Source organism: Drosophila sechellia, chromosome 3R (assembly GCF_004382195.2).
Source record: "Drosophila sechellia strain sech25 chromosome 3R, ASM438219v1, whole genome shotgun sequence".
Taxonomy (NCBI): domain Eukaryota; kingdom Metazoa; phylum Arthropoda; class Insecta; order Diptera; family Drosophilidae; genus Drosophila; species Drosophila sechellia.
Window position 1 is genome coordinate 9164118 of NC_045952.1, and position 25527 is coordinate 9189644.

At 37.5% G+C, this 25527-nt stretch overlaps 3 protein-coding genes across 15 annotated transcripts in view; 1 reads left to right on the forward strand and 2 right to left on the reverse strand.

The window, feature by feature from the left end:
- LOC6619064 (dystrophin) overlaps positions 1 to 4659 on the reverse strand; it is a 134762-nt gene extending 130103 nt beyond the window's left edge. For 7 of the 13 annotated variants that reach the window (XM_032720624.1, XM_032720614.1, XM_032720616.1 and 4 more), the window contains exon 1: positions 4291 to 4659. In XM_032720624.1, the coding sequence (XP_032576515.1) occupies positions 4291 to 4408 (118 nt within the window). In that variant the 5' untranslated portion in view covers positions 4409 to 4659. Of the gene's footprint in view, positions 1 to 714; positions 1073 to 1846; positions 2011 to 4290 lie in introns of those variants that run through there. The other 6 variants (XM_032720621.1, XM_032720620.1, XM_032720615.1 and 3 more) reach the window with 4 other exon arrangements.
- LOC6619069 (succinate--CoA ligase [ADP/GDP-forming] subunit alpha, mitochondrial) lies at positions 2644 to 3861 on the forward strand. Its single transcript, XM_002043273.2, has one exon. It carries the CDS (start codon positions 2772 to 2774, stop codon positions 3798 to 3800), a length of 1029 nt encoding a protein of 342 aa, XP_002043309.1. The 5' UTR covers positions 2644 to 2771; the 3' UTR covers positions 3801 to 3861.
- Positions 4660 to 5436: 777 nt separating the features above from the next.
- LOC6619070 (IDLSRF-like peptide) overlaps positions 5437 to 25527 on the reverse strand; it is a 35418-nt gene continuing 15327 nt past the window's right edge. Inside the window, exons 2-4 of the mRNA XM_002043274.2 lie at positions 15880 to 16008; positions 11488 to 11686; positions 5437 to 8601 (exon numbers count right to left, since the gene is read on the reverse strand). Coding sequence (XP_002043310.1) covers positions 8454 to 8601; positions 11488 to 11686; positions 15880 to 16008 — 476 coding nt within the window. The 3' untranslated portion in view covers positions 5437 to 8453. The remainder of the gene's footprint in view (positions 8602 to 11487; positions 11687 to 15879; positions 16009 to 25527) is intronic.

Sequence of the window (25527 nt, forward strand, 5' to 3'; positions counted from 1 at the left end):
GATTTATATTAGGATTTTAGATTTAAGTCGCTGTGTTCTTGAGATACAATGTGAAGACTTTAATGTTCTGACTAGCTAATTAATCCATTCTAAACGTATTTTTCATCTTCTTTACTTAACTTACTTTTTAATTATAATTTATTTTATTTTTTTAAGATGAAAACAATTTCTTTCAGTGATTGCATATGTTTCTGTGACTACCAGCAACATGTGGTCGTCTGTTTGTCTCCGTTTTTTAAGTCGCTTCTGCGAGCGAAGAAAGCATGGAAATTATTTGTGATATGTGAAATGGGGGCACGAGTTCTGAGCCCTCGAAATAATTGCTCTTCCCCCAATGGGGTTAACTTTTGAGAAGGGGGTGCAGTTGGATCATCTGTGGAGTTTTCTGTAATTATCTCCGAACATGTGTGGGAATAAATGCATACAGAATACTTTTTAAACTACTTTTTTGAGCTACAAACATAACTAACCGAGCAAAAAAATTTTTAGAATATTTACAAATAAACTTACGAGAACACTTGTAAAATTTGTATCTATGTGTATAAATTGCTTTATATATTATTCGATGCAATAGATCTTCCAAATAGGAAATATTACTTATCTTATAAAATTACTTCTCATTTGTATTTTATGTATTTTTACCACTTTATCTTTTGCCTTGAACTCAGTAATTATTTCCTTTATAAAAACCAATATAAAGATCTACAATCTTACCAATTAAAATTCCGGGTTCCATAGTCGTATAATCCTTTAGTTCGCTTAATCCCAGTAGCGAATTGGTTTCGTTTCGATAAAATTTAAAATCACCAACAGAAAAACCTATGCTATTTTCAAGGTCGTATCGTATCGTATCGAATCACAAAATCGTTGAATCACATGGACACAATTTGGGTTATTTATTTCGGTTTGATTGATATGAATGCTTCGTGGAATGACAACTGATATAGCCGCATTTCGGTTTTTTTTTACCACTTTCGCACCATTTGGTTTTGTTTACCGCTTCGTTTCGTAATATTTCGCGTTAATTTCCAGAAATCGAAGGTGTGCCAAGAATTCTACAAAGACCCAAAATCACAATTGCAGAATGTCGAAAATTAAAGGTGACACCTGTGATGTTTGTTTTCTTATTAGACTTCGTGTTGACTTTCCCACCAAGAAACAAATATGTTTTGCGCATGCGCAACGGCAAAGAGAAAGAGCGAGAGAGAGAAGAAGTGAGCGGGAGTCAAGAAACTACCGTTAGGGTTTTCTCTGCTTTTAATGAGTTTTTGTGTTTGCCTGGCATTTGTAATTTTAACAAGCAGCGTTGTTTACCAATTTGATTGTTTTATTTACTTTTTTCCATTTTCTTTATCAATTTCTCAGTCTCTCTCTCTTTTTATCTTTCTCCGCTCTCACGCTCATCAAAAAGCAAACACCGGTTGACGAGGAACGCTGGAAACGTCCGGAACAGGCGGCATTAAAAGCGAAAACCAGAAATGAAACGTGTGGCTAATGGAACAGACAACACTTTTGTTGTTGCTATCGTGGGTAATTTGTGAGTCAAAGAATCAAGAATGTGTGTATGTGTGTGTTTGTTGGAAAAAAAGAGTTAAAACCTCTAATAACTCGATAAAACACAAGGCAAAACCTTAAGTTTGGCACACAAAATTCGATTTCATGCACTTGCTGTTGAAATTCCTTCGGACTTTATATTATTTCTCCACTTTTGCTCAAACAACTTGTGGCACACTCACACACGCGCACAAATTCTACACCTTGAACTTGCGTCAGCTTTTTTTTCGCTCTTTCCCATTATCTTTTCATTTTAGGTAACCACTTTAAGTGCCTTTTTCAATTTACTAACTTTTCTTGGTTATTAAACTTTCAAAACACGCACTTGCAGCCAATTTTGATTTTCCTGCGCTGCTTCTTTTGTTACTTCTTCTTTTCGGCTCACAACGACGGCGCGCAGAAAAAAACGAGTAACTTCATCTTCTTTATCCGACGCGTTTTCAAGTCTTTACGCTTCGAAGTCAGAAAGCGATCTGAAACGCGATCGTAACGTACCTATTCTTTTTCGCTCTCTTTGAACGATGATCTTATTGGAACGGGTTGCAGCCCAACTAGCCAAAGCGCGCGTTTCAGTTCAGCTGTTTCGCGCGCTCAGAGAGTCAGAGCGAGATAAAAGAGGAGTTTCTATTGGATTTCAATTAAAATCGAATCGGAATTTATTGAAGGGCTGAGCGCAAGCACAGTGGGACAGATAATTTGTTTTCATTATAACTTTAACTAGTTACTATCAAATAATTATTAAAAAACTGGCAAGAAAAGAATGAAAATGCAGTTTAACAGATAGTAACTCTTTAAATAGAATAATATGAAATTACAAAGCACGGTTTAGGAGTTATGGGACCTCAATGTTGTAAAAAAAAAATCCTACTTCACATATTTTAATATAGTGTTTGGTACTTCTTAAGAATATTTCTCCACCCTGTGATGTTAAGACACAATATTATGTACGGATGTACGGATTCTTCACTTAATAAATAATAATACAAAAAATTTAAGTATGCATGTGCGTAAATTACCAGAAAAGGATTTCCAACTTTTATCCAAAGCCGTTAAGAACACAGCAGGCCTTGTTCCAAGCCTCCCTAATAATTTGACTGTTGAAACCTGACATTCGGTCAACAGTTTCGGTAAAAACTCCATTCCAAATCAGGCCCCAAAAGTTTAATTTTTCGGCCCAAAACAAATCCACCAGCAATCCAAGACCTAATTCCCATAAAATGTCCCTAAATCGAGGAAGCAAGATGCTCCTGCGGGCGATGACGCCCCAAGTTTTGAGGCGTGGCAAGGCGGACTACGGCAAGACGGTGTGCAACCTGAAGATCAATAAGTCAACAAAGCTTCTAGTCCAGGGATTCACCGGCAAACAGGCCACCTTCCACTCGGAGGAGTCCATAAAGTACGGAACCAACATAGTTGGCGGTGTGAATCCCAAGAAGGGCGGTACGGAGCATCTGGGCAAGCCCGTATTCAAATCGGTTGCAGAAGCTGTGGAGAAGGCGAAGCCAGATGCCACGGTGATCTTTATCCCACCTCCATCCGCCGCCGAGGGTATTTGTGCAGCCATCGAGAGTGAAATAGGCTTGATTGTGGCCATTACCGAGGGTATTCCCCAGTCGGATATGGTGAGGATATCGCAGATGCTGAACTGCCAGGAGAAGTCCCGCCTGCTGGGACCCAACTGCCCGGGAATCATCTCGCCGGATCAGTGCAAAATCGGAATAATGCCGGGAGATATCCACAAGCGAGGCGTGGTGGGCATAGTCTCGCGCTCGGGAACCTTGACCTACGAGTCCGTCCATCAGACCACCAACGTGGGATTGGGTCAGGCTCTTTGCGTTGGCCTCGGCGGAGATCCCTTTAACGGAACCAGCTTCATAGACGCCCTCAAAGTATTTCTGTCCGACAAGGAGATCAAGGGCATTGTCATGATCGGAGAGATTGGCGGATCCGCCGAGGAAGATGCTGCCGATTTTCTCAAGGAGAAGAACACTGGCTGCGAGGCCAAGCCAGTGGTGGGCTTCATTGCTGGACAGACTGCTCCACCGGGTCGTCGAATGGGCCACGCCGGCGCCATCATTTCCGGTGGCAAGGGAGCGGCCAAGGACAAGGTGGCCGCCTTGGAGAAAGCGGGAGTCCGCATGACCGCCAATCCATGCCACCTGGGCTCCACGCTCCTCGAGGAAATGATCCGCCTTAAACTGGTGCCCAAGCCGAACGCAAAGAAGGCCCAGGCTGGCAAGAAGTAGGAGCGGCGGAACAGATTATTGATCCCAATAAACTAACTTAGTGCTCTTTAAATTGCTAAAATATCTCTTTTATTATTTTATTTACTTAGAAATATTATGAAATGTGAAAATCAAATTGCTGAAGAAGTTCAATAGGATTATAATTAAACACATAACATAATCATCAGAAAAAATATTTTTTTAAATATTTACCTGTAATAATAAAACATTTTTTGGATGGGTAAATAATAATAAATTTAATTATTCCAAAAACTGAGTTCTGTGCTTGCAGAAACGCCGGTTATTACAAAAGAAAGATAAAGATATAACCAAACTGTAATCTAGTAAAATTTCCACCGATTATTTCTCTTTTCTATATGCAAACGAATTTTCCGCAGTGGCTGGCATTTTATCATGAGTCTCATATCAAAAAAAAGGTTCATAAGCCTACAGCAAATACAAGATAAGCGAGAAAGAATTTGGCCATGGCCAAAATGCAAAGCAGACTCACCCATTGTCTTCACCCGAAATTCTTCGTAGTCCATCAGCGGAGGAGTTTCAGCTCCTCGCACGGTGTCCAGAAAGTCCTCCTCGCTGTAAACCGAGTCGTAGTCGCTGGGATCGTGCATTATTAGGTATTCCTATTAAACTGGCTCACTAAATCACTCACTAGGCACTAAACACTATTGCATACTCTTCGGCAGCTTAGATTATTCACTGGGTATTCGTTTGGTTTGGAAATCTTATATTTGGTGAAGGCGCACAGGTTGCAGTAAGTGCAGTTGAGAGGAATGGTAGTCGTGGGGACTTTATGGCATCCGGAGCCACCGATTATGGAGGAGGATCAAGAACCGAGAGCACCGACAACCGCATGCGTTTCCAATTTAAACACGACTAAGGTGAGCCGACCGCCGTCGTTCTGTGTTCTCAGCTAATCAAGAGCAAATACTACGAAGGCTATCAAAAACAACAAAACAAATCTACAGACTGATTAGAATATCAAGTAGTATAACAAGTGAAAAATCTTAGATGGAGCCTGTAGAACAGCTGATACCCTCTAATTTTATAGGTAGCATTCTTCGCAATTATAAAAGATACATATGGCAAAAGTTCAGATACTTTAAACATGAAATGCTTGACGAAGTAATACCTATTAAGTATTACCTATCTATGAACATAATTGTACGAATATAGTCTGTTATACCCTTAAGATCTCTAAGAATACTAGGTATAAAAACATACGCTTTTATTTGCACAGAGAGCGCGTGCTATCTCCGCTCTCACTCTTTCTCAGCGAAAGTAATTAGGGGAGTTCCTAATGGCTGCGCGAGTGCAAGTGAGAGAGCGGATATATCTTATCACCTGTGTATAACTTGGACTGCGATAGCTTACGACTGTCAACTGCCTGAAATTCCTTCAATTAATTAATGCATTATAGCGATAGTCTTACATTAAATTTGAGGTGAGAGAGGAAAATGTTCGTAGGTTTTCCCACTCCTAAAAAAACTGTGATAAAGTCATTAATAAATTCGGCGATAGGAATCATGAAACGAGAATTGGTACTTGATAATTATTTTCAACTATTAATCAATAAGAAGATAAGCATGTAAATAGCTTTAAATATTTAACCCCCTTTGCAGCAATGAAAACTCGGTTGTTTGTTGTTTAAAACAGCACACCAAAGAAATAGCATCATTGGAATGTTAAAAATTTTATTTAAATTTCGTTTCGCCTCTGTTTGTATGGTTTTTTTGCAATTCTAATTATAATGCATTTACACATAGACTCCATTTTGTTGTAGTGTGTTTTTTTGTTCTCGTTAAACTCGATTTACTTTACTGTATTTAATTCAAACTTTAATTGTGTTTCGGTATTGCATATAGTTTTTATATAGCATTTTTTTGTTTGATTTTTGAAGAGTACTTTCTCTCTTGTTGCTGGAGTATTTTGCTTGCTACAATTTTTCAGTAACTGATATGTTTCGTTTACTCGTTTCATTCAAATATATTTCAACTATTTCTTGTGACTTTAGGTGGTTTTGTTTGTTTCTAAGCTGACTAGCAAATAAATACAACATTTTAAATTAAATTTGTAACCTAAATAACTTTAAATTATGTTATATTAAGCTTGTTTCTTTGATTAAAGATTGTTTTTCGTAGATTTCTTATTGTTGAATTGTTTCAGCGTTTTAAAAGTTCAATGGGTCAGTTTTGGCATTAAAACACTGAAACAAGTAACAATTTGTTTAAATGAATTGGAAATAAAAGATAAACTCAAAGTAAAGAGAAAGCAAAAATCGAATATCAAGTGTAAAATTGTCTTTGGTGTGTTTAGCCATAAATATATTTATATATAATATTCTTAACGTTATTCAATTTCAACTTTCGTTTTCGTCTTCATATTTGATATGTTTTTAATTGATATGTTGCATATATTTTGTGTTAATAGATTTTTGTGTAACTCTAACTTTTGCAGTTTGTTTCTTCTTTAGCAAGATCTCTGCTGATATGTATGCGATATAAGTTCTGTGGCTTATAATTAGGAAATGTCTGTTTTGTATATAGCAATTGTATATTAAATTTTTAAAAAATATTCACAGAGAAAAAACGTTTATTTTTTTTTTGGATTTTAGGTTTTCTTTTCTTTTGTAGATATTTAAATTATTTAAAACTTACAGGCGAAGGTGTTTTGATGGAACGCAAAAAACAAATTATCACTTTGTTGGTTTTATTTTTTGTGTTTCCATTTCATTTGCATCGATTATGGAATTCGTAGTTTGTATTCTTTATTTACATGGGGCATATCCTCACATCCTCTTTTAATCATATATATATATATATATATAGTTCAATGGATCAGTTTCTTTTCATTATCATTCTTTTAATATTACTCTTGACTTGTTTAAGTTTCGTCGAATAATATTTATTCGTAAAGATACTTTGAATAGACGACTATATAGGTAATTAAAATGTTTTTCTTTGTTTTCTCTTTTCTTTTATTTCAATAAATAATTGTAGTTTACTTTTGCTGTAGTTGTTGTACGACCTATCAGCTAATTCAAGGTACTTATAACTCCATTAATTTTCGGTTTAATCTAAAGAATCTTCCTTTAACATTGGGTTTCATAATTTCTCCTCCGATTCCTATTCATTTTAGTTACTTGCCACACTATCTGGTCAACAATTCCGTGCTCCATTTAAAGAATGTTTGAATTCGAGAATTCTTAGACTAGGTGGTAAAGTGTTTTTGTATTTTGAGAGCCAGTTTCGGGTTTTGCTTAGAAGATATTCCAAATGGTTTGGGTCAGTTTTATAGTTCATTGGCAAATCGAAACTGGTCCTGAAAACGGAGAATCGCACATTGGTTACAGCTGCTTTTCTTTTTTTTTCTTCTAGGAAATATATATATTATATGCTGAGAATTGAGTAAAGTTGTGTGTATTATTTTTAAATTAGGCTTAGGCTTTTTAATTACTTGGTTTGAGTACGTAGCGTGAGAACTCTCATCGATATTTATTTAGACACTCAAAACGTTCCGTGAATTATGCAACTCAAAACCAGTAATTTCACTGCTGCACAGTAGCTCGACATTGAGATTTAAGTTTCTATAACAACGTTTTGGTTTGCTTTACTTTATTTTGTTAATTTGATACGAAACATCAAAGATTTTTCTCTACTGGAAACAACAATAGCTGCAGGGCTTTCGCTACTTTTTACTTTTTACCGACTAGAACTAAAGAAGTATTCCATATTTAATAGTTTATAATTAATAGACGTTTATCGAAAGAAGATACTCGTAAGTGTTAGAAAATGGTTGGAAGGTTCTTTACTGATAGCCTCGGTTACGGTTTTGCATACATTGTTCGTAGGGACTTTTGTTGTGAATACCATTAGTGACGGATCTAAGAAGCCTTGAAACACTTTACATATACATCGATAAAAATGTTTAGTATCTGTATACATACATATGCTTCGGAAAAAGTTCGATATATAAACATTGATAAAATTTCTTCTTTAATTATATTGGTTTTTTTTTTCTTTTTTGTTTTGGTTTGCCAAACGATCCTGCTTCCACATTTTATTTTTCTAGTTCTTAATGAAGTTTTTTCTGCAATGCTCTGAAGTTTGCGCATAGATTTTCTCAAAATAAACATAGTTCGCGATAGAAACGCAACGCATAAAGAAAGTTTAAGAAGGAGCGCAGAAAGTTGGGAGAAAGCATGAGATTTGCTTTTCGGTAGATAGAAGCCGATTTGTGATCGAAATTGTTTATTTATTTGCGTATGTTTATTTCCTCTTCGCGCCTTCACTTTTTTTGTAGCTTTTTCGTGGTCTTTTGCAATTTTTTTTTAGTTTTTGGTTGCTTGATTTTTGTTTTTATATAAAAGTGTTTTGGAAAATGAAAATAAATTAAACATAACAACTCGTATAAGAAGGGTCTTGGAAAGCAAAATCATACTCAAAAATAGAGTTTGAGAAAATATCTTTTGGCTGAAATGGAGGGGCAATCATGGGTACGTTTTGTTGGGGACGATGAGTGTAGGTACGTGTGTTCCGGTGTTATTCGCATTTAATAATTGTAATTATCGTAGGGCGCGCCCAAATACGAATAGAAATTAGGATTGATGGGCTGTGCGTGTGCGTAATAAAATCCAGAAGCCGGATCTGGCGCTACTCAGTCGAGGAAGCCGGTGTTGACCAGCTTCTCCAAGAAGAACTTCACATCGCCCAGCTCCGAGTCCTTGATACCCAGCGACTTCAGCATGCCCAGATCCCCGTTCTCCACCGCCATGAAAACCGAGCGCAAGTGTTCCAGGTCCGATCTGGAAAAAAAGAAACAGGATGCAACGGAATTAGTCGGTATAATTTTCAGCTTACTTGTGATAAATGGCAAAACTTAAATAAAGTTTCCACGGCAAACGGGAAAAGTTGTGCGAAACTGGGAGCAGACATCTGCAGTCTCTAAATGGTTTTTAGCTCGCAATAGTTTTTTTTTTTTGGGCTTACAGTGGTTAACAACTATGCATAAATTGAGTATTTAAAGTATAAAAATTATAAACCTATCTTAATATATTTATAAAAATTAGATTATAGGATTTTATAAAAGCTTAAACTGAAATATTTTTACTAAATATTACATATTTGGTGTCATAGTTTAAACAACTCATGTATAAACACTTAATAAAATTCCAAATAAAAAATCTGAATAAATTGGAAACTACTTAAATACCCTAGAACCCCATTTTCATGGCATTTGGGCCACAGTGAACTGAAATAATGAGCAAATGCCCCACTCGCCCACAGGCACACACCACGTGGACACACACACACTGTGCCAAGTTTTTAGCTTTGCTGCGGTGGGTCTCAAATTATACGCTTTGCTTAATTAATCCCTGCAGGTAACGTGCGGCTGTTGCTGCCAGCTATATGGTTGGCTTTGTTATTGTGCCGGTGGTCGGTGTCCTGGGGTGTCCTTTGACCCCAAGCTCCCCATCCAAGCTAGCTCTTTTCTATACCCACATATTTCGCTGCTTGTTGCGGCTGCTAGATAAACTTCATTATCATCAGCATAATTAGTAAAGTGAGTGGGATACACTGAAACTAGATAAATATAGGTACCATCCCCATAAGCTAACTATAGATAATTAAAGTTAATTCATAGGTACAATCCTCAAAAGGTACACTTGTACACCTATTTTGGTGTCTAAGTACTAGTAATCGTATACCTTAGATTCAATACACTGCTAACTTTAACAGACCATATCAACAAGTTAGTTACTTTTTTAAGGAACTTCCTCCTGAAAATTTCTTTCAGTGCACTCAAGAGTGCAAAATACACATTAATAACATTTGTGCGTGTCTTGTGGTTCGAGTACATCCATTCAGCTCCATCCCGACCCTCCGTTTCCCAATTCTCGGATAGAGACTTGAGCTTGGTGGAGTGACATTATGACACTTGGGCGATTAATTGCCTTGATGAAATTGTGTAAATTTCCAGCGAGGCCAGACAAACGAAGCCCGCTTATATTTCATCCAGTCCCCATATTTCCCGGGCTTTTGTGTCTTGCTAATTTATCAACATGTGCGTGAAGAGGACTATTTTCGTGTCCTTTTGTCTGCGCCGCTGGTCGAGATCCTGTGTGTCTGCATGGCCCACTGTTTTATGATTATTATTATTGCCACTCCAGCTCACCTTGTGGTTACCACTTTTGTGGTTAGTTTTTGTTGTACTAATTTAATGAAAATTTTTCTTTCATGTTTTGTGTCTCACCCACACTTTTCCGCTCGCCGTGTTTGCATTCGGGCATTTCCCTCGCTTGCTTGTTGTTATTTTTGTTAATTAAATTTTTTATTTGTTTGTCTTGGAAATTGTAGCATGAGGCTCGCAGCAGAATGCCGGCAATATACAGAGTAATGTAATTTAAGCAGCTGGAAACACACGTTTGGGCCTAACAAAGCGTAATCGACGGGATTTATCAAGGATTTCCCTAACTAATTTAATTCCTTAGCTGAATTTAAAGCGAAAAGGATTTTGCATTTAAATTAAAAACTTTCCTCGTTCCTTATTTTTTAAAAAACATTCATATTTAAAATTCTATTTATATTCTAAGAACGTTCAATCGAAAGATGTTCATTCCCATTTTTTCCTCTGATAAAATCACTATAAACACTGATGTCCCAAAAATTCCTTTCTGCTCTTCCCCACTTCATATTTTAATTCATTAGGCCAAGACAAATATTTTGTTTGTTTAGGCCAAGTCAAGCAAATATTATGAAAAACACTGAAGCCATAAAGCAGCTCTTTATAAAATAAAACCATAAAAGCAGGAATATAAATGACATGCATATTTTAAAATTTCATGACACTTATTGTGCACGTTGTGTGTTCTTGGCTTGAAGCTGAACAATTTTATTATTCCAGCAGCCACAAAAATAGATAAACAGAGAAAAAGGGACTCGAATGCCAGCAGACAACCAGATGCAAAGGATAATTCATGGCACAAGGACAAGGACAAAGGCTGGCCTCTGGACTTCCACTGTGTAACATAGTTTCTGTCGAATAAAAGGATTCACCCACAAAGCAAAAATAGCCCTTGGCAGTGCCAAAGTTCCTTAAACAGCTTTCACTATTTATGCAACTCGGATGAGCTTAGGACCTGGCCAAAATTATGTTTCGTGCTCGAAAAGCAGCTGACAAAAAAGGGGAAATAATTTCGCTTTGAGGTTTTGTGGCGGCAAAGCAACCAACTCGAGCACAGACATTTTCTACGGAAGGCATGACATTGGAAAAAAAACAATTTTAGAAGTATGTTTTTACTCAGAAAATGTTGAAACAAGCACGATTGTAATGTTATAACCTTCAAGGGGGAAAACCTTTAAATTTAAGGCGCTCAAACTCCATGTTCGTCAGTCTTGTTTCCTTAATAAATTCAGAGAAAGATTCAATGAAAATAAAAAATTCTAGAATATTTCCTATAACTATATTCTTTACTTTTAAGCAGTTTAATCATTCAGTTAATTTTCATTCATCCTACATACTTTAAATTTCTATTGCTCCATGTAATATTAAGCTAAAGAGCGCTTAGTTCTTGAATATAATGTTTTTGTTAGTTAATCTAATGGACCTCTAATGCACCCCTTTCTCTCAGTGCACTCCGGCTAGTGTTGAGCTGCAGTGAAAGTGAATAGTTAGGAGCTCCGGTACTCACCTCATTAGATGAAGGGCAGCGCCAAAGTCCTCAATCGTTTGCGACTCACTCAGGGCGATGGCGACCTTCTCGACTCCGCCGAGAGGTGAAAGGGCATCACGTGCCTTGCTGCCGAAAAGTTTTTCCAGGTAATTGGGTCCGTGGGAGGCGATCAGGCTCTGGAGGAAGGATGCGGTCTCCTCGACCGGCGGACGCTTGGCTGCAATTAAGAAAGCAAACAAAAACGTCATTTTTATCGGTTGCAATTAAATAAAGTTTTCGCGAGCGGGGAGGGGGTGCTGGTATTACCCGCATAATGTAATTAATAAACTACGGAATGCTCTGATTACTATCAGCTTAATGCATTTGCATTCATAATGTATTCTCATTTAAATTGATTTTGTTCATTAAGCCGACAAACAGTTGGGCCTCAATACACACCAATGCTGATTAATAAATGAGGCCAACATTTCTACTTACAAGTCATTAAAATTGAATTTGCCCCGTCACATTGTTAAGATATTAATTAATTTTTTCACCGCCTGACAATTTCCTAGGCATTAATATTAATAGCGAACTTGCTGCCCTTTTCCGCTCAACTTTAAACGCACGCGTGCATATGAAATGAGTCCTTTCCCAGGAATTAAATATTCCAGGGACTCACTGCAAAGGGTGGAGTGTCCTGCGAGATTTGCCATGTTCGGACAATGCTTTTTAAATATTTAGGAAACAATAAAAACTCACATTTACGAGCAACTCTGTAAAAACGTTATCAACTTTTTGTTCTGATTCAGATTTTGTTGCCCTACTTTATTTCGTGAAGTTTAAATGGAAAAAAAGAAATGTCTACATGTAAATGAAGGGAAAGACTTGTTTAAAATATTAATTTAAAGAGAATATTGATTTTAAAGTTGTGTGCGATTTTATATTTTGAGATTTTTTGCTGAAAACTTTCGTGTTGTAGTCAAAAACACATTACAAAAAGGGCTTAAATTGGATTGCATTTCCATTGAATTTTCTTTAAATTGAATTCAAATAATTCTTTGTTTAGTTTTGGAAGAATTGAAGCTTTTATTTTGCATTTGCCGACTAAAGCCACTTGCGGGAATTCTTTCACTTCGAGGCACTTGCTCAGCACAAAGGAGCATATATTTTTCAGTTCGTTTTCATGCTCCTGTTGAATAAGTTTCTACCCATTTATTCACATTGCTGTTTGTGTTTACTTGTATTTTCTTTGGCTCCGGCAAACATTTATGGGTCAGTCAGTCAGTCCGTCAGGTAGTCATTCACCCAGTCTCTCAATTCAGTCATGCACAAAGGGCAGACTTTACGGCGCTTGGCGTCGCTTTTTTTAGCCCACTGACTGCACTTGTTAACCCACTGGTGCCCGTTCCCCGCCAACTCCCTTAACCCGCTCACTCACATATGCTGGCATTTTTAATGGCTGCAAGGACACGTATGTATCTACATGGGTCTCCTTCTCGATCTGTGTGTGTGTGTGTGCTAGTGTGTGTGTTGGTACAGTTACTGACTGTATTTGTTATGCAAATGGCGACGTTTGCAACCCATTTTGCCCCTCCCATTCCTGCACTTTTCATACCCCTTAGTTATGGGGTGACTGCGGCCTTTTTGTTTTACTGTCATCAAGATTAATGTGCACAATTAGCCTCACATGCGGTATCTGAATAAAAAAAAGCCTTTGCCAGTGTTTTTCCTTTCTCTGCGCCTCTAACTCCTTTTTTAAACTAATCTTAATTACTTAATTCCTAGTTTTTTACTGCGTTTCTTTAAATATTTGTATGTTTATCATAAGTCGAGTAATTTATTAGTTTTTTAATGTTTAAAATGTATTAATTGTATGATTAAAATGTATTATGAACCTCCTGGTTATATTTTAGGTTTATTTATGTGATAGCTTTCCCATTTCTTTTCATTTCATTAATAATATATTATAGTATTATTATTTATTGTACAAAACTTAAATGATGTCTGAGAACATTTTTAGGTTTAAAATTACAGCTTGACTGTATTTCATTTTAATTCATCAGAAATAATAGTAATACAAATAATTAGTAGTTTGATTGAACCCATCAGTTAAACTATTGGTTTAAAAAGTTGGCATATTAATTTTGCTGGGCTCATTAATTTTCCTGAACCTATTGGGTATTTTAAAATCGAAACCCGTGGAAAATCCCTTATTTTTCTTTCGTCTGCACAAGCTTCGGTGGCTCCATGTATTGTGTTCTTTGCTCCTGGGGGCCAAGCTCAATTGCCGGGTGGGGATGGGTGGCTGTGGGAGTTGCGAGCTGTGAGCTGGGAACGGGGATTGTCGCCTGTTGTTTGCCTTTAACTTGTTACATATTCCGGACTATGTATATCAGCAGTTTAGATTAAGTCTACGTGGCCATTCTGGCTCAGAGGTTCCCCCCTCCCACCCATGGGGCAACATTTTTAAACTTTCTCCGCAGCCTTTGGCTGATAAAAAATATGCAAAAATATGTTAATTTCCCAAGGGTATTCAAATGCAGTTCAAAAATTTTTTAAATCATTTTTATTGCAATTTAACTCTTTTCGTCCAGCAAATGATGATTCTGAATGAGAGCATGAGTGGCTTAAATAATATATTTTTCTTAATTTGCATATATGAAAAGCATATTATGAAAAGGGTGAATGAAAATTGCTAGTGAATTTACAACCATGAGCTTAAGGATATATTTTGATAAAATATATGAAACATATAAGTGGTACTTGGCTTTAATTTTCCATAATTCTTAACTGCGAAATCATTTTAGGATACTATCACCCATGCTTACTTGAGTTCTTTCTATTGATTTATACTCCTTAAAAATCCCTTATTATGATGGTAATAAATTCCAATATGTTTTAGTTTAGTTAGTTAATCGTCCATATAAGAATATGCCTTAAAAGAATTCTGAAAACCCCACTCATTAAACGAACTATGGTCCAGCGATAAACTTGCCCCCGAGGGAACCTTTTGTCTTTCAACTGTTGCCTAGCTGCCAAACAAAAGGGAGTTTCCCCGGAAAAGCGGAGGCAGTGGGGATAATAACGGGAAACTAGGCGAATAATTTATCAAAGAGCGCCGAGGTTGAAGCAATAACTTAAGCCAGCGCCAAAGCAGCCGACACTTCCTAAATGATTTCATTGTCGAAAATAGTTTTTTCTCCCTCGAGCCGAACAGTGGCGGAAAAACGGCGAAAATTTATGCCATTGTGCCAGGAACTGGCAGGATAAGATAAAGAGAAGGAAAATGGGCGTGGAAAGTGGGCGGTGGGCGTAGGTGGGTGGGGAAGGTGGAATGCTGGCTTGTATCTCAACTTTCAGCCAACTGAATTGCCAGCAATTAGCAGCAACAATTTGCTGTTTGGCCTCAAGTCTCGAATTTCCCATTTTCGGCGGGCACAGCGGGTGGTTTGGGTGGGAAATCTCTCCTCCGCCGTAAAGTAAAGTTTTCCGCCCAATTTGTGGCGGCCTTTGTTTGCCTGGGACTGCGTAACGAATTTTATAATTTATCACGCGAATTTTTTCATTTTTCCAGCCATGACATAATTAGGGAAACTATAAAAACTTTCACTGCCATTAATGGTCCCTGTTTTTGTTCTTTTTAATTCACTTTTCATGTATACTCATAGCATCCTGTATCGATTATGAAAATTAAATAAATGTTTGGCTTTAATTGCTTTTCAATTTGCGGCAATTACGTCGGTGATTGCAATGGCAAGAGTAATTGATATGGCAAGATATAGAATGTGAATCACATTCAATTAACAATGTCGTGATTGTATAAATATTATTTTAGGTTTGCGAACAACAGCACCCATTGGCAAGCAATGAATAAGGTTCAAAAGAAAAACTATGCTGAATATTACTTAATTATTCATTTTAAAGGACACTTTACAACTTTCCCTTTTTGCGGCAGAACCTTCGTTTGCATTTTGACAAGCAGCTCATTTCCCTTGCACTTGAAAGTTGGCCCAAAAAACCTCAGTTGACGGACAACGAACAAGCGGGGAAAGTTTTTAAGATTTTGTACGGAAACTTTGATGCAGCTTGGACTAATTTGATTAGGTGCCAGCAAGAAGCAAGCTCCACAAAATATGTTAGAATGCAACACGACCAAGGAAAAGTTCTAGTCTCGCTTCTGGCTTGAAAAAAAAAACCAATTTCTGGCCATGACTTTGCACAGCAGAATGTTTCAAGTTTGGTAGCTCATTTCCTGAAATGTTCCTTCTTAAGCTAATTTAGGCAGAGTTCCTTTTCGAAAATTCTCATTTCGCAGGCAAAATTCCCAAATTCATACTGACAAAGCGAATTATTAATGGCAAACTGGCAAACATTCAATTAGAATCCCAGTTGAAGTGGCAATATCTCGCAACCTGCAACATGACTTACCCGCCGTACACAGACGCATATCCTCATCGTATCCGTCAGAGCAATCGGGTGCACCATCGCATAAATATTGGATGGAAATGCAATTACCATCCCCGGGACACTTGAAGGGCTCATATGGATGACAGGCTTCTGAAAACGGAAAATTAAAAAGAAATCTGTGTGTCAGTCGGTGAGCTTGTAAGTCGTTTTCAAAATTAAAAAGATTGGAAAAATATTTGTATGTTCAATACAAGCAAGCGCGCAAACACTATATTCATGTGCTTAATCTGTATTAGGGGATTTGTTTACCAACAATTTAATACATTTATTTGTTTTAATTCTCTGTTTATTTTCTGCTTCTAATATAACTGGATTAGTTCAGTTCAACGGACCGTATTGAATCATTGTTTAAATTATTAGCAGAATTGGTATGCAACCCACAGAGTGTTTTAAATATTAGAAAACTAGAGAGAACAGTTGAGTTCGCCGACTATTAGATACCAATTACTCAGCAGCTAAATTAAAAAAAAAAAAACATTAAATATTTGTACGTTAACTTTTCGCTGCTCGAATTAGCTTTCGAATAAAATTTTGAAATCGGTACGAGTTACAAGGCTTACTTCTCCTTGTTACATACCTTTTAACGAATCTAGTATACCCTTTTATTCTACGAGTAACGGGTATAAAAATCATTACTAGCTTTTTCTAATTATATTTAAAATATATTTTTATATATTTTTAATTTGAATAATTGAACTTAAACAATGCATTCATATGATATTACGGACAGATTTATTTGCTGAACTTGTTTGCTTTATCTGCTATAATTGCATGTATCTGTTTTGAATACACAAATATTAAAAGATAAATATTTGTAGTTTAGATTATACTGATTTCAATCAAGAAACTCTCTGGTTTTTAATTTGTTGAATATGCAATAAAATTATACTTCCATTCCGGTAAATACGAAACTAATTAAGTTCTATTTTTGGGGCCAAACAAAAAAGTATTCAATTCAATTAAGAAACAAACAATAGCCTAAGTCCAAATAAGAACGGTAAAAATAATAAAAATATCACGAAAATGTTTTCTCACAATTAAGCAAATTAATTTGCTTTCATGTTGTTTATTGTTTACATTTCCCCTCGCCATATTTTGCTGTTCATAAAAAGGCGTTAAGGAAGCTTTCAGTTTTATGAGGGGTTGTAAAAGAATGAAAAGGATAAGGACATGATGATGTTTCCCCATCAGAGTGAAACATCAACCCCACAAAAAAAGAGAACAGAACAAAACGAGGAGAAAGTTAATTGAATTTATTGTTTCTGCTTGTGCCGAAATTCAACATTTTTCATATAATATGTAAAGCCGAATTTGTAGGCTTATTTATTTTTTTGTGTTAGCTTTTCTTTTTTGGCCCAGGCAAATTGGTTTTATTAGGCTCTGCACGTGGGAGCGCACAATTTTTGGAAAACAATTTTCATTCGCCGACGCATATTTCCACGGTTCCCAAATGTGGCTAAATCCCTAACGCAAACAAAAATGTTGGCTCTTTGGCTTTTGTTTTATGACTGCCAAAAAAAGTTAAGCATTCAAAGATCAAATCTTTTTTGGCCGAGCAGAAAAGTCTAATTTAATTTTCTACCAAAGAAAATGTCCATGCCCGCGAACTTTTTTCCTGACACTTGAAATATTTTTCGGTTAAAGTTTAGACGAAGTTTTCGCTGCTTCTTTTTTCACCTACTTTCAATTCTAGCTCTCTTTCTGAGCTGGTAAAAATCACCATGTAAAATAAGACAAAAAATAGCTAGTTAAGAACGTTTATTAAAGCCTTGTTCTTGTCACCTTGGCCAGCGGCAAAGGTGAAACAACTTGGCTGACATTGCACATACGCAGCGTGGCACGCGCGAGACAAGTTAATTTTGTGTGATTCATTATGTTTCGGTTAATGTCAAAACAATTGGAATTTATGTGCTTGGCACCACTAATTGACAGGCCGAGGGATCCAATAAGTCTCCTCTTACCCCCTGGAGAAAGCCCCAGAAAATCAGCTCACTGGATATAATTCTGTGGGAGAAGTGTTTCGGTTTATTGTGCGTACTGTGCTCAGATTGAAAAGGTCAAATGAGCCAAAGGGTTGGTTGCTCTGGCCTTTAGCCGGTTGCCCGTCTTGGGTTTTCGCCCTTTTCCCCTTCGAAAGATGTCGATGCTGGCCTTAACACTCGCACTTAAAGTTGGCTTTTATGTGGCATAAAAAGGACAACTTTTGTACTTTGTTGTGGCATTGAAAGCGTTTGTTTTCTCCTTTATTTTGTTGTCGATTTTAGTTTAGTCCCGTTTCCATTCTCGTTTTATGCAGCAATTGATTACCATTTGAATACTTTATTATTTTTAATGCCTTTTCGGTTTACGATTAAACGTGATACGTTGCAAGCGAAAGGATTGGCTGTCCGAACTTCTTGTGGAAATGTCTCTTGAATAATTTATTCAACTGAGAAGTGGAACAGAAAGGAATTGACTCTTTTAAAGAAATCTGAGATAATCTGGAATAATGTTTTTTTTTAATAAACACAGTTTTCCTGAGAAATAAACTCTAGTACTTATGATTTCATTAATACCATTTTCTACTAAAACCCCATTTAAAATTGGCCTATTTAATATATCATTTGTTAAACCTACAAAATCTTAAAGAGCTTGTTTCAGAGTGTAATCATGTGTTGCACACATTTAAAATCATAGCCCAGCCTTTTAAGCAAACTCAGTCAAATGTGATTTCCCAATATCAAGGAGGCGAGCTCTGGGTGGGTCGGTTGCACACATAATGAATGTTGCACACATAATGAATGTTGCATAAAAGCCAAAAGTATAAAGTCAACACACAGCTTCCTGCTTCTCATGGCTTCTCTCTGGCAAAAAAAAAAAATAAAAATAATAAGCATATACATGGCCAAACAGAGTTAAATGACGCGTAAAGCTTCTGGCCGCACACAATGTTGTTTCCGCCTCACAATGTCCAAAAGCCAAAATCCAGAAGCTCGTTCAACATTTTGCTAAGCGCCGCACGTGACACCAGAGAATATTGTTACACTCGCCTTTCGTTGCTGTCTCCTTATGGTATAATCTTAACTATCTGGCACTATGGCCGTATAAAAACGAGTAATAACACTGTGCAACAAAATTGGCAGTTGCCGCTGCAGAGCTTGTGTTTTATGTGCAACTTTAGCGAAAGAACGATGGAAAGTTCTTTTGTAAAACCACTTGAAGTTTGTTAACCATCGGAGATTGAAAATAGTAAGTTAAATTTTATTAATTAATAAAACATTTGTTAAAGCCCTCGTCAAAGATTTAAACGTACGCTTAAAGAGTTTGGAAACCCAAAAGAAAGTATACAAGAGAGTTACATTTTCTTCAAGGGGAATTTCTTCCAATTTTATCGGAAAAAGGCACAATGTGTAATATAGTGTAATTCCATACCACAGACAGCGTGCCAGTTAACAGAATTTTAGTTTTCCTGTGTCAATTTGCGAAACACCAAAAGCAGCAGCAGCAGGCGTTGTCACGCATGGCGTATGCGCAATGTTACACAGTTATTGCTCTTGGCTCGGGCACATGTTGTATCAGCTGCTGGGTTGTGGCTACCATAGCATCTATGGCACATTCGCCTGCCAATTGCAGTTTACCTGACCCTCGCAATTGGCTGGGCGTGTTCCAGTTATGGGGTGGATATCTGCGTAGTTTGGAGTTGGGGCAAGTTGGGGTTCAGCCTAAGTTTCGGCATGACTTCGATCCACTGACAGCTGCCAGTTTGTAAGCAGCCAGGACACACAGTCGGTACAGTTATGACCAAGAGTTAACTTTAAGGGTATGATGGAAGTTCTGACGACTCGTGTGGCTGCCTTTAATTGGCAGTAGCCTTTCATGGGAATAATCAAGTGCGGTAACTACGAAATTTATTTAATTGTGGGTCTCCATTGTAATGTGAAGACCTAACTAGCACATTATTAAAGAGCCTACATTTTCTTGTTCAAGTTAAGGTAAGAGTTCTCTAAGAGGCAAGTGTTTCTCTTTAATATGGTATTTATCTTTAAAACTTGGAGTTCTTTGATATGTCATTCATTTATTCGCTTGGTCTAGTAGCAATTAAACGAATTAAATTAATATATATAATAAATATTGAGCATATTTACATTACGTAAAACAGGCAAAGTGTAATATGTACCAGAACTGAAGTATTATATTCATGAAGCACTTCATAAACGTTTTATCTTTTGACTAAAACGCAATTATGCTGCCGGCCCCATGGGGATTCATTTCTGTCCATGAAGACCTGCGGTTAGCCAACTTCCCTTGACCAACCCAGGTTTTCTTTAGACACAATCATATGCCGGCCATAATTAAGCTTTGCATATGCGAACCGCAGAGTGACTAGCCAAAGTTGGCAACTATGGCAAACTGAGACCGCACAACACGACGGCATGTGGGGAAATAAACAAAAGGGAACGGCACAGAGTGACTTATACGCAATATCAACTAAATAATTGCACACACCCTGGGCCAACGGCGTATGTAGCGCACTAATGAAAATTACTTTCCTTGCCTGTAAGTTGGTTGTTTGGTTTGTCGCTATGTTGGCTGAAAACCAGTTTGATTGCAGTGGCAAAAACAATAGTTGCTTAACAGCAACAGCAGTAGCAGCACCAAGAAGAACTAATTGTTTTCCTTATAAATTAGCACATTTGTATGCAATGCCACGCACACACAAAACGGAACAGAACTCTGACGTAATTTATTAGTAGCACCATGGGTACACATTCGTATATGTATATATCGCACCGATTCCGGCCCTCGAGGACATGCATCTCGACGTCGCTTCGATTGTCTTGCCGCCGTTACGGTTACGGCCACGTTTACGCTCCGGGCCAACTGAGTGTGAGATATGGCTTTGGTCTGGCATTATTGCCTGCGAATGTGCTCCACCACGAATGACAACGGAATATACGTATTGAATAAGGAATTTGCAGTTCGGTTGGAAGGCGGGGGTGTTGGTAGGACAAAGAAATCGCTCACCATGTGAGGTGACAAATAACCAATAAAATAGTTGGTATATACAGCAAAATATGATATATTATATTAAGTGACCAGAAGAATTGAATCAAAGAATTTATACAATGCTAAATTATGTTGTGCATACATCTAATTGGGCAGTATTTCTAAAAACAACAAAGCTTTCTTGTTACTATTGTAATTTTACAAATGATTATCTTATTATCTATCAAAACTTTAAAACAATGTAAAATTCATACTGTCGCACATAAAGCTTAGAGCCTATTTGCATGGAAAATGTCCAGCAATTTAAAAATTCATTAGCAACATTTTGAAACATTAATCAACCATATCCATTAGTCCGCTTAAGCTAATTGCACTCAGGCAAACTGCATAAACACAAGTGCATGTGCATAGCCGAAATGCAACTGGGAAAATATCGGAAGTAAGCTGAAGGTGATGGAGTAATGGGTAAGCTAATTAATTTGCAGGATAAGGAGGATGTCAAGTCACAATGCCAGTCCATTAACTTTATTAAATCGCACCCAGATGACATTGTTCGCACGCTTCAAGACCCGGCTGTCTGCTGAAAACCAGGACTTAGTATATGCATTTTTGATTCTCTTGTCATTTTCCCATTTGAATATTAAATGAGATTCGGAAATGTCAAGTTCTGAAGTAAATGGTTTAAACCGAGGTCAATATTAGCGGCAAGGTTGATCTAACGCGGCATTCTGGCCGTGTTATAAATAAAATATAAATGCCAAAGACCAATTAATAATTAACTAGTAATACAATGCCGTCAGTCCTGGTGAGCTTCACCAGTATCAGTTCAAACTGTAGCTACTTTTAACTGTGAAATGGTTGTTGCAAAAGGTCTAGCCAAAATCAGAATCGTTTAGAACAACACTCTAAAATAAACTTGGTGGGAAACAAGTTTATGACCCTCCAAAGTCTGCCGTAAACTTTTCACTATTATTGCCCAATAAAAACGAAAATATGTCGAATGGAAGCGTGCAAAAACAAATGCGCTTTCCATAACGGAAATGCCTTTGTTAAAGTGTGGAAAGCGCTTACAGGTAAAAATCCGTGTGCGCAGCAAAATTTGCAATCATAAAAGCACGGATTTTCCTCCTTTTTCCTCCCCCATTTTTCTAATAGCTGTGGGTGCGGAAAACTAATGCAATTCGTTCCGTTTGGAGGGCTTAGGCGTGTCCGGGCGGAATTTGATTTCTTTTACGCAAATTTGTTGACGGGAAATGAAGCGGAAATGGGAGCACATCGTTAAGGTGCAAAGGACCCTTCCCTGCATGCGCCATTTTAATGGCCCAACCCGTCACAAATAGCTTGTTAGAAGGAACGCAATCTCAGGTCCTGAATTTGATTTTTGCGTAATTTGAACTTGCGTAGCCAAGTGGAACATGATTAAGTGCGATTTCGGTGGATTAGAAATTGAGCAATCGGTTTCACGGCAATTACTTAACTAAAAAAGGATTTGTTTTAGATTGGAACTTACGTGTCAGCAAGTGACATCATTTTAATTTTCCCACAAACATTTCTCTTAAAAAACCATAAATATTGCTAAAGTGGTTTTCTTTGATATCAGTATGTTTAAATTCATTTATCGCATATGCTTTCACGCTTTCATAAACTAAATAAATGCCAGAGGAAAAAGGACAAAATAAACTTTTCACATCAATTACGGATAAACTGAATACACATTCTATCAAAATAAATTCAACTAAAAACTGTATGGAAAAAGGCTAAGCCAAAAACTCAACAGCATAACCAACTGTCAACAGCAGTTTTGTGTGTCGAAAAAATTCGGCTAAAACCCGAGCTTTTTATAATACTTCTTTTTAGATCCAGCTGAACATGGCAACAGACAGGACAACGTCATTAAACTAAAATAAGCTTACACGAGAGACCGTCTGTCTGTCTGTCTTTCTGTTCCCTTTGTGGCCCAGTGCCGAAAAACCGAACCACCCTTCGACCAAAAATATATTCACAAAATGGCTAGAATGGCTGAAATGAGTGAAATGGCTAAAATGTCTGAAATATCCGAAATGGATGGGACAGTCTGTGGCTGCACTTCACGCAATCAAACAGAATGCCAGGCCAACAATTGTCATTTGGCTGGCGTTTGGAGAACCGCCAAGCCACCAACCCCAAATGAGTTCATCACACAGAAAGTTGTACAAATGTATTTGCTATCCGACAGATATATTCGTATGTATATTTGCACCCAGTCAAAGTTCGCATTACAACGACCCAACGAGCCAGAATGAAAATAATTTCGTGCAAGCAAATGGCAAGCGAATGGAATCCAACAAAGCGTATGACAAACTCTGAATTTAAAAGCGAGCAAAAATGGCAAAACGCTAACGAAATAAAAGCCCCTCTGACACTATTACGACAATGGAACGAAAGCATTTCACATGATCCTAATCGCTATTTGGATGTTTGTTTGCCCGTTTATTTTTACCCCAGCACAATGAAAAACTAGCACGGCATGTTCACTGCAATTGGGGCGTATGGGTTTTCTGGGTAGAACTAGAATTAGAACTTGAATTTATTTCCTTATATGAAACAGATAGTAAACTATAAAAATATGGCAAAAATCAACGATCAATATATTAAGAACTTTATGCCATTTGAGCAAAGGTACTGTTGTATGATTTTTGTACTTTTTTTTAATCCAGTTCCCACTTAAATATGATTTAAAAACAACAAAGAGAAGGTTTCCAATGGTTTTTTTTTAAATGCAGGACATCCTGCACAAATTCCACATAGAAATAGATGTAGCTCCATTCCAGATCATTTAACACCCCCTACCAAATGATTTTCCACTGCCATAAAAATCCGGGTGAGCAGCTTTACGTGCTGGTGTCGTGCCGCAGGCAATTATCAAATGCCACAGTGAGGCACAGTAGTCAGCTGCAGCAATAAATACGGGTGTCGGTGTAACTCTATCTTAATCTGTGGATTGTAACGATATCCTACAGTTGTCAGTGGACATTGGAGCCTTGACCCAGATGTGCGAATGGGCATTCCCCATGGCCAATGTCAACGGCAATGGCTGCGAAATCGTCGACGGGAAGTCATTAAATTGATGGAATTTCCGGTTCCGTCTTTGACTTCCATTCGCTGCGCTCACTTTTGGGCTACGGTGTGGATATAACACCGGGAATTATTAATGTTTATGCACTCACGTGTTAATGACTCTGACGATTCTCAGCTCTTCGCTTGCTTTTTCGCTGAAAAGGTAATTGAATTACCCAGTTCGCAGTTTGGACATAAAAGAAGAATTATTGAGGATTGACTCATGCCATCTGCGAGCTGTAAAATTGATGGTCCACTTAAATGGCATTTGATTTTATGGCCACAATGTTTGTGGATTGACTGAGTTGAAGTTCGCTTTCTGCGACACTTAATCCTTGACCCATTGAGCGGACTCATAAATAAATATATAGCAGAGACAAAAGCTCATTGCTTTACAAATTTTTTGCATACAATTCTTGGCTTCTAAATGCAAATGTCATGCCCCAAATATAGAACCAAGGTCCTGCAGCCATACCTTGTCTTGGCTGACACATTTTCGCCTTGCCTCTTGTTAATTGCAACCGAGGACCTTGCACTTCATGCCCCCATTCCATTCCGCCCGCACGTTGCACTGGAAAAATGCTAAAATAATTACCACTTGAGATGGTCGTGGCCAAGGAATATGACAATTACGCGAACGCAGGACATGGTGTCCCCGTTGGCAGTCGGTCGTGCGTTTAAGCCAAGTTCTTAGACTCCTCCGTTTGTGTTTTTCCGCCCTTGTGCTCCCATTTAATCCGCATTTTTATCCTCGCAGAACGAGTGATGCAATTAAATGGTTTCAGTAAATTTAAGCGCTTAACTTTTCACCGCAACTTGAAGGGTTTTGTTTTACCAAACAAGCTTGGTTAGGGCCAGAGGATTTTAGCAAAGGAAATGTTAGTTCAAGAGCCACCGCGAAAGTTAAATAAACCCAAAGGATGGGTTACGAATGCACATTCTTGGCTGTAAGATGCACAAGACCTTAGAAGTGAAGTCAACTCTTCACTTTTAAAAGTTTTCTCACGTAAAGATTTATACTATAACTAATCTTTACCTCTAAGGTTAAGGATTCAGTAAAACGTTAAATCATTTACATGCGTTCAAATATCCACCATAAGAAGGTAAACTAGCTTACTTTTTTCATTCTTTAACAATAAAGTTTAATCAATATGTTTTTTTCATGTTCCTCTTAAACTAGAAACTGTATGTGAACAGCCTAAATTTCTTAACTTCTTATGTAATTATTCCTTTTTTGCTTACAAATCCGCGTGCTACTGACAGCTTTTCCCACTCAATCAATTTGATCAGCTGCGTACATAGCTTCACCCAAACTTTCGCATCGAAATGTCAAGACATTAGCGTATAGGCCACAAAATTAATGGGCCTAATCATGGCGAATGTTTGGCCAAGTTCGAGTTTACCAACGCTTCTTCTAAATTAGTCGTAATAGGCGGCACGTTACGGAAGTACAATGTAGTCGTTTGCTCTTTTATATGTTGTCTGTTTTGTATGCAAGTTGCTTTAATTGACAGATGATACGAACAT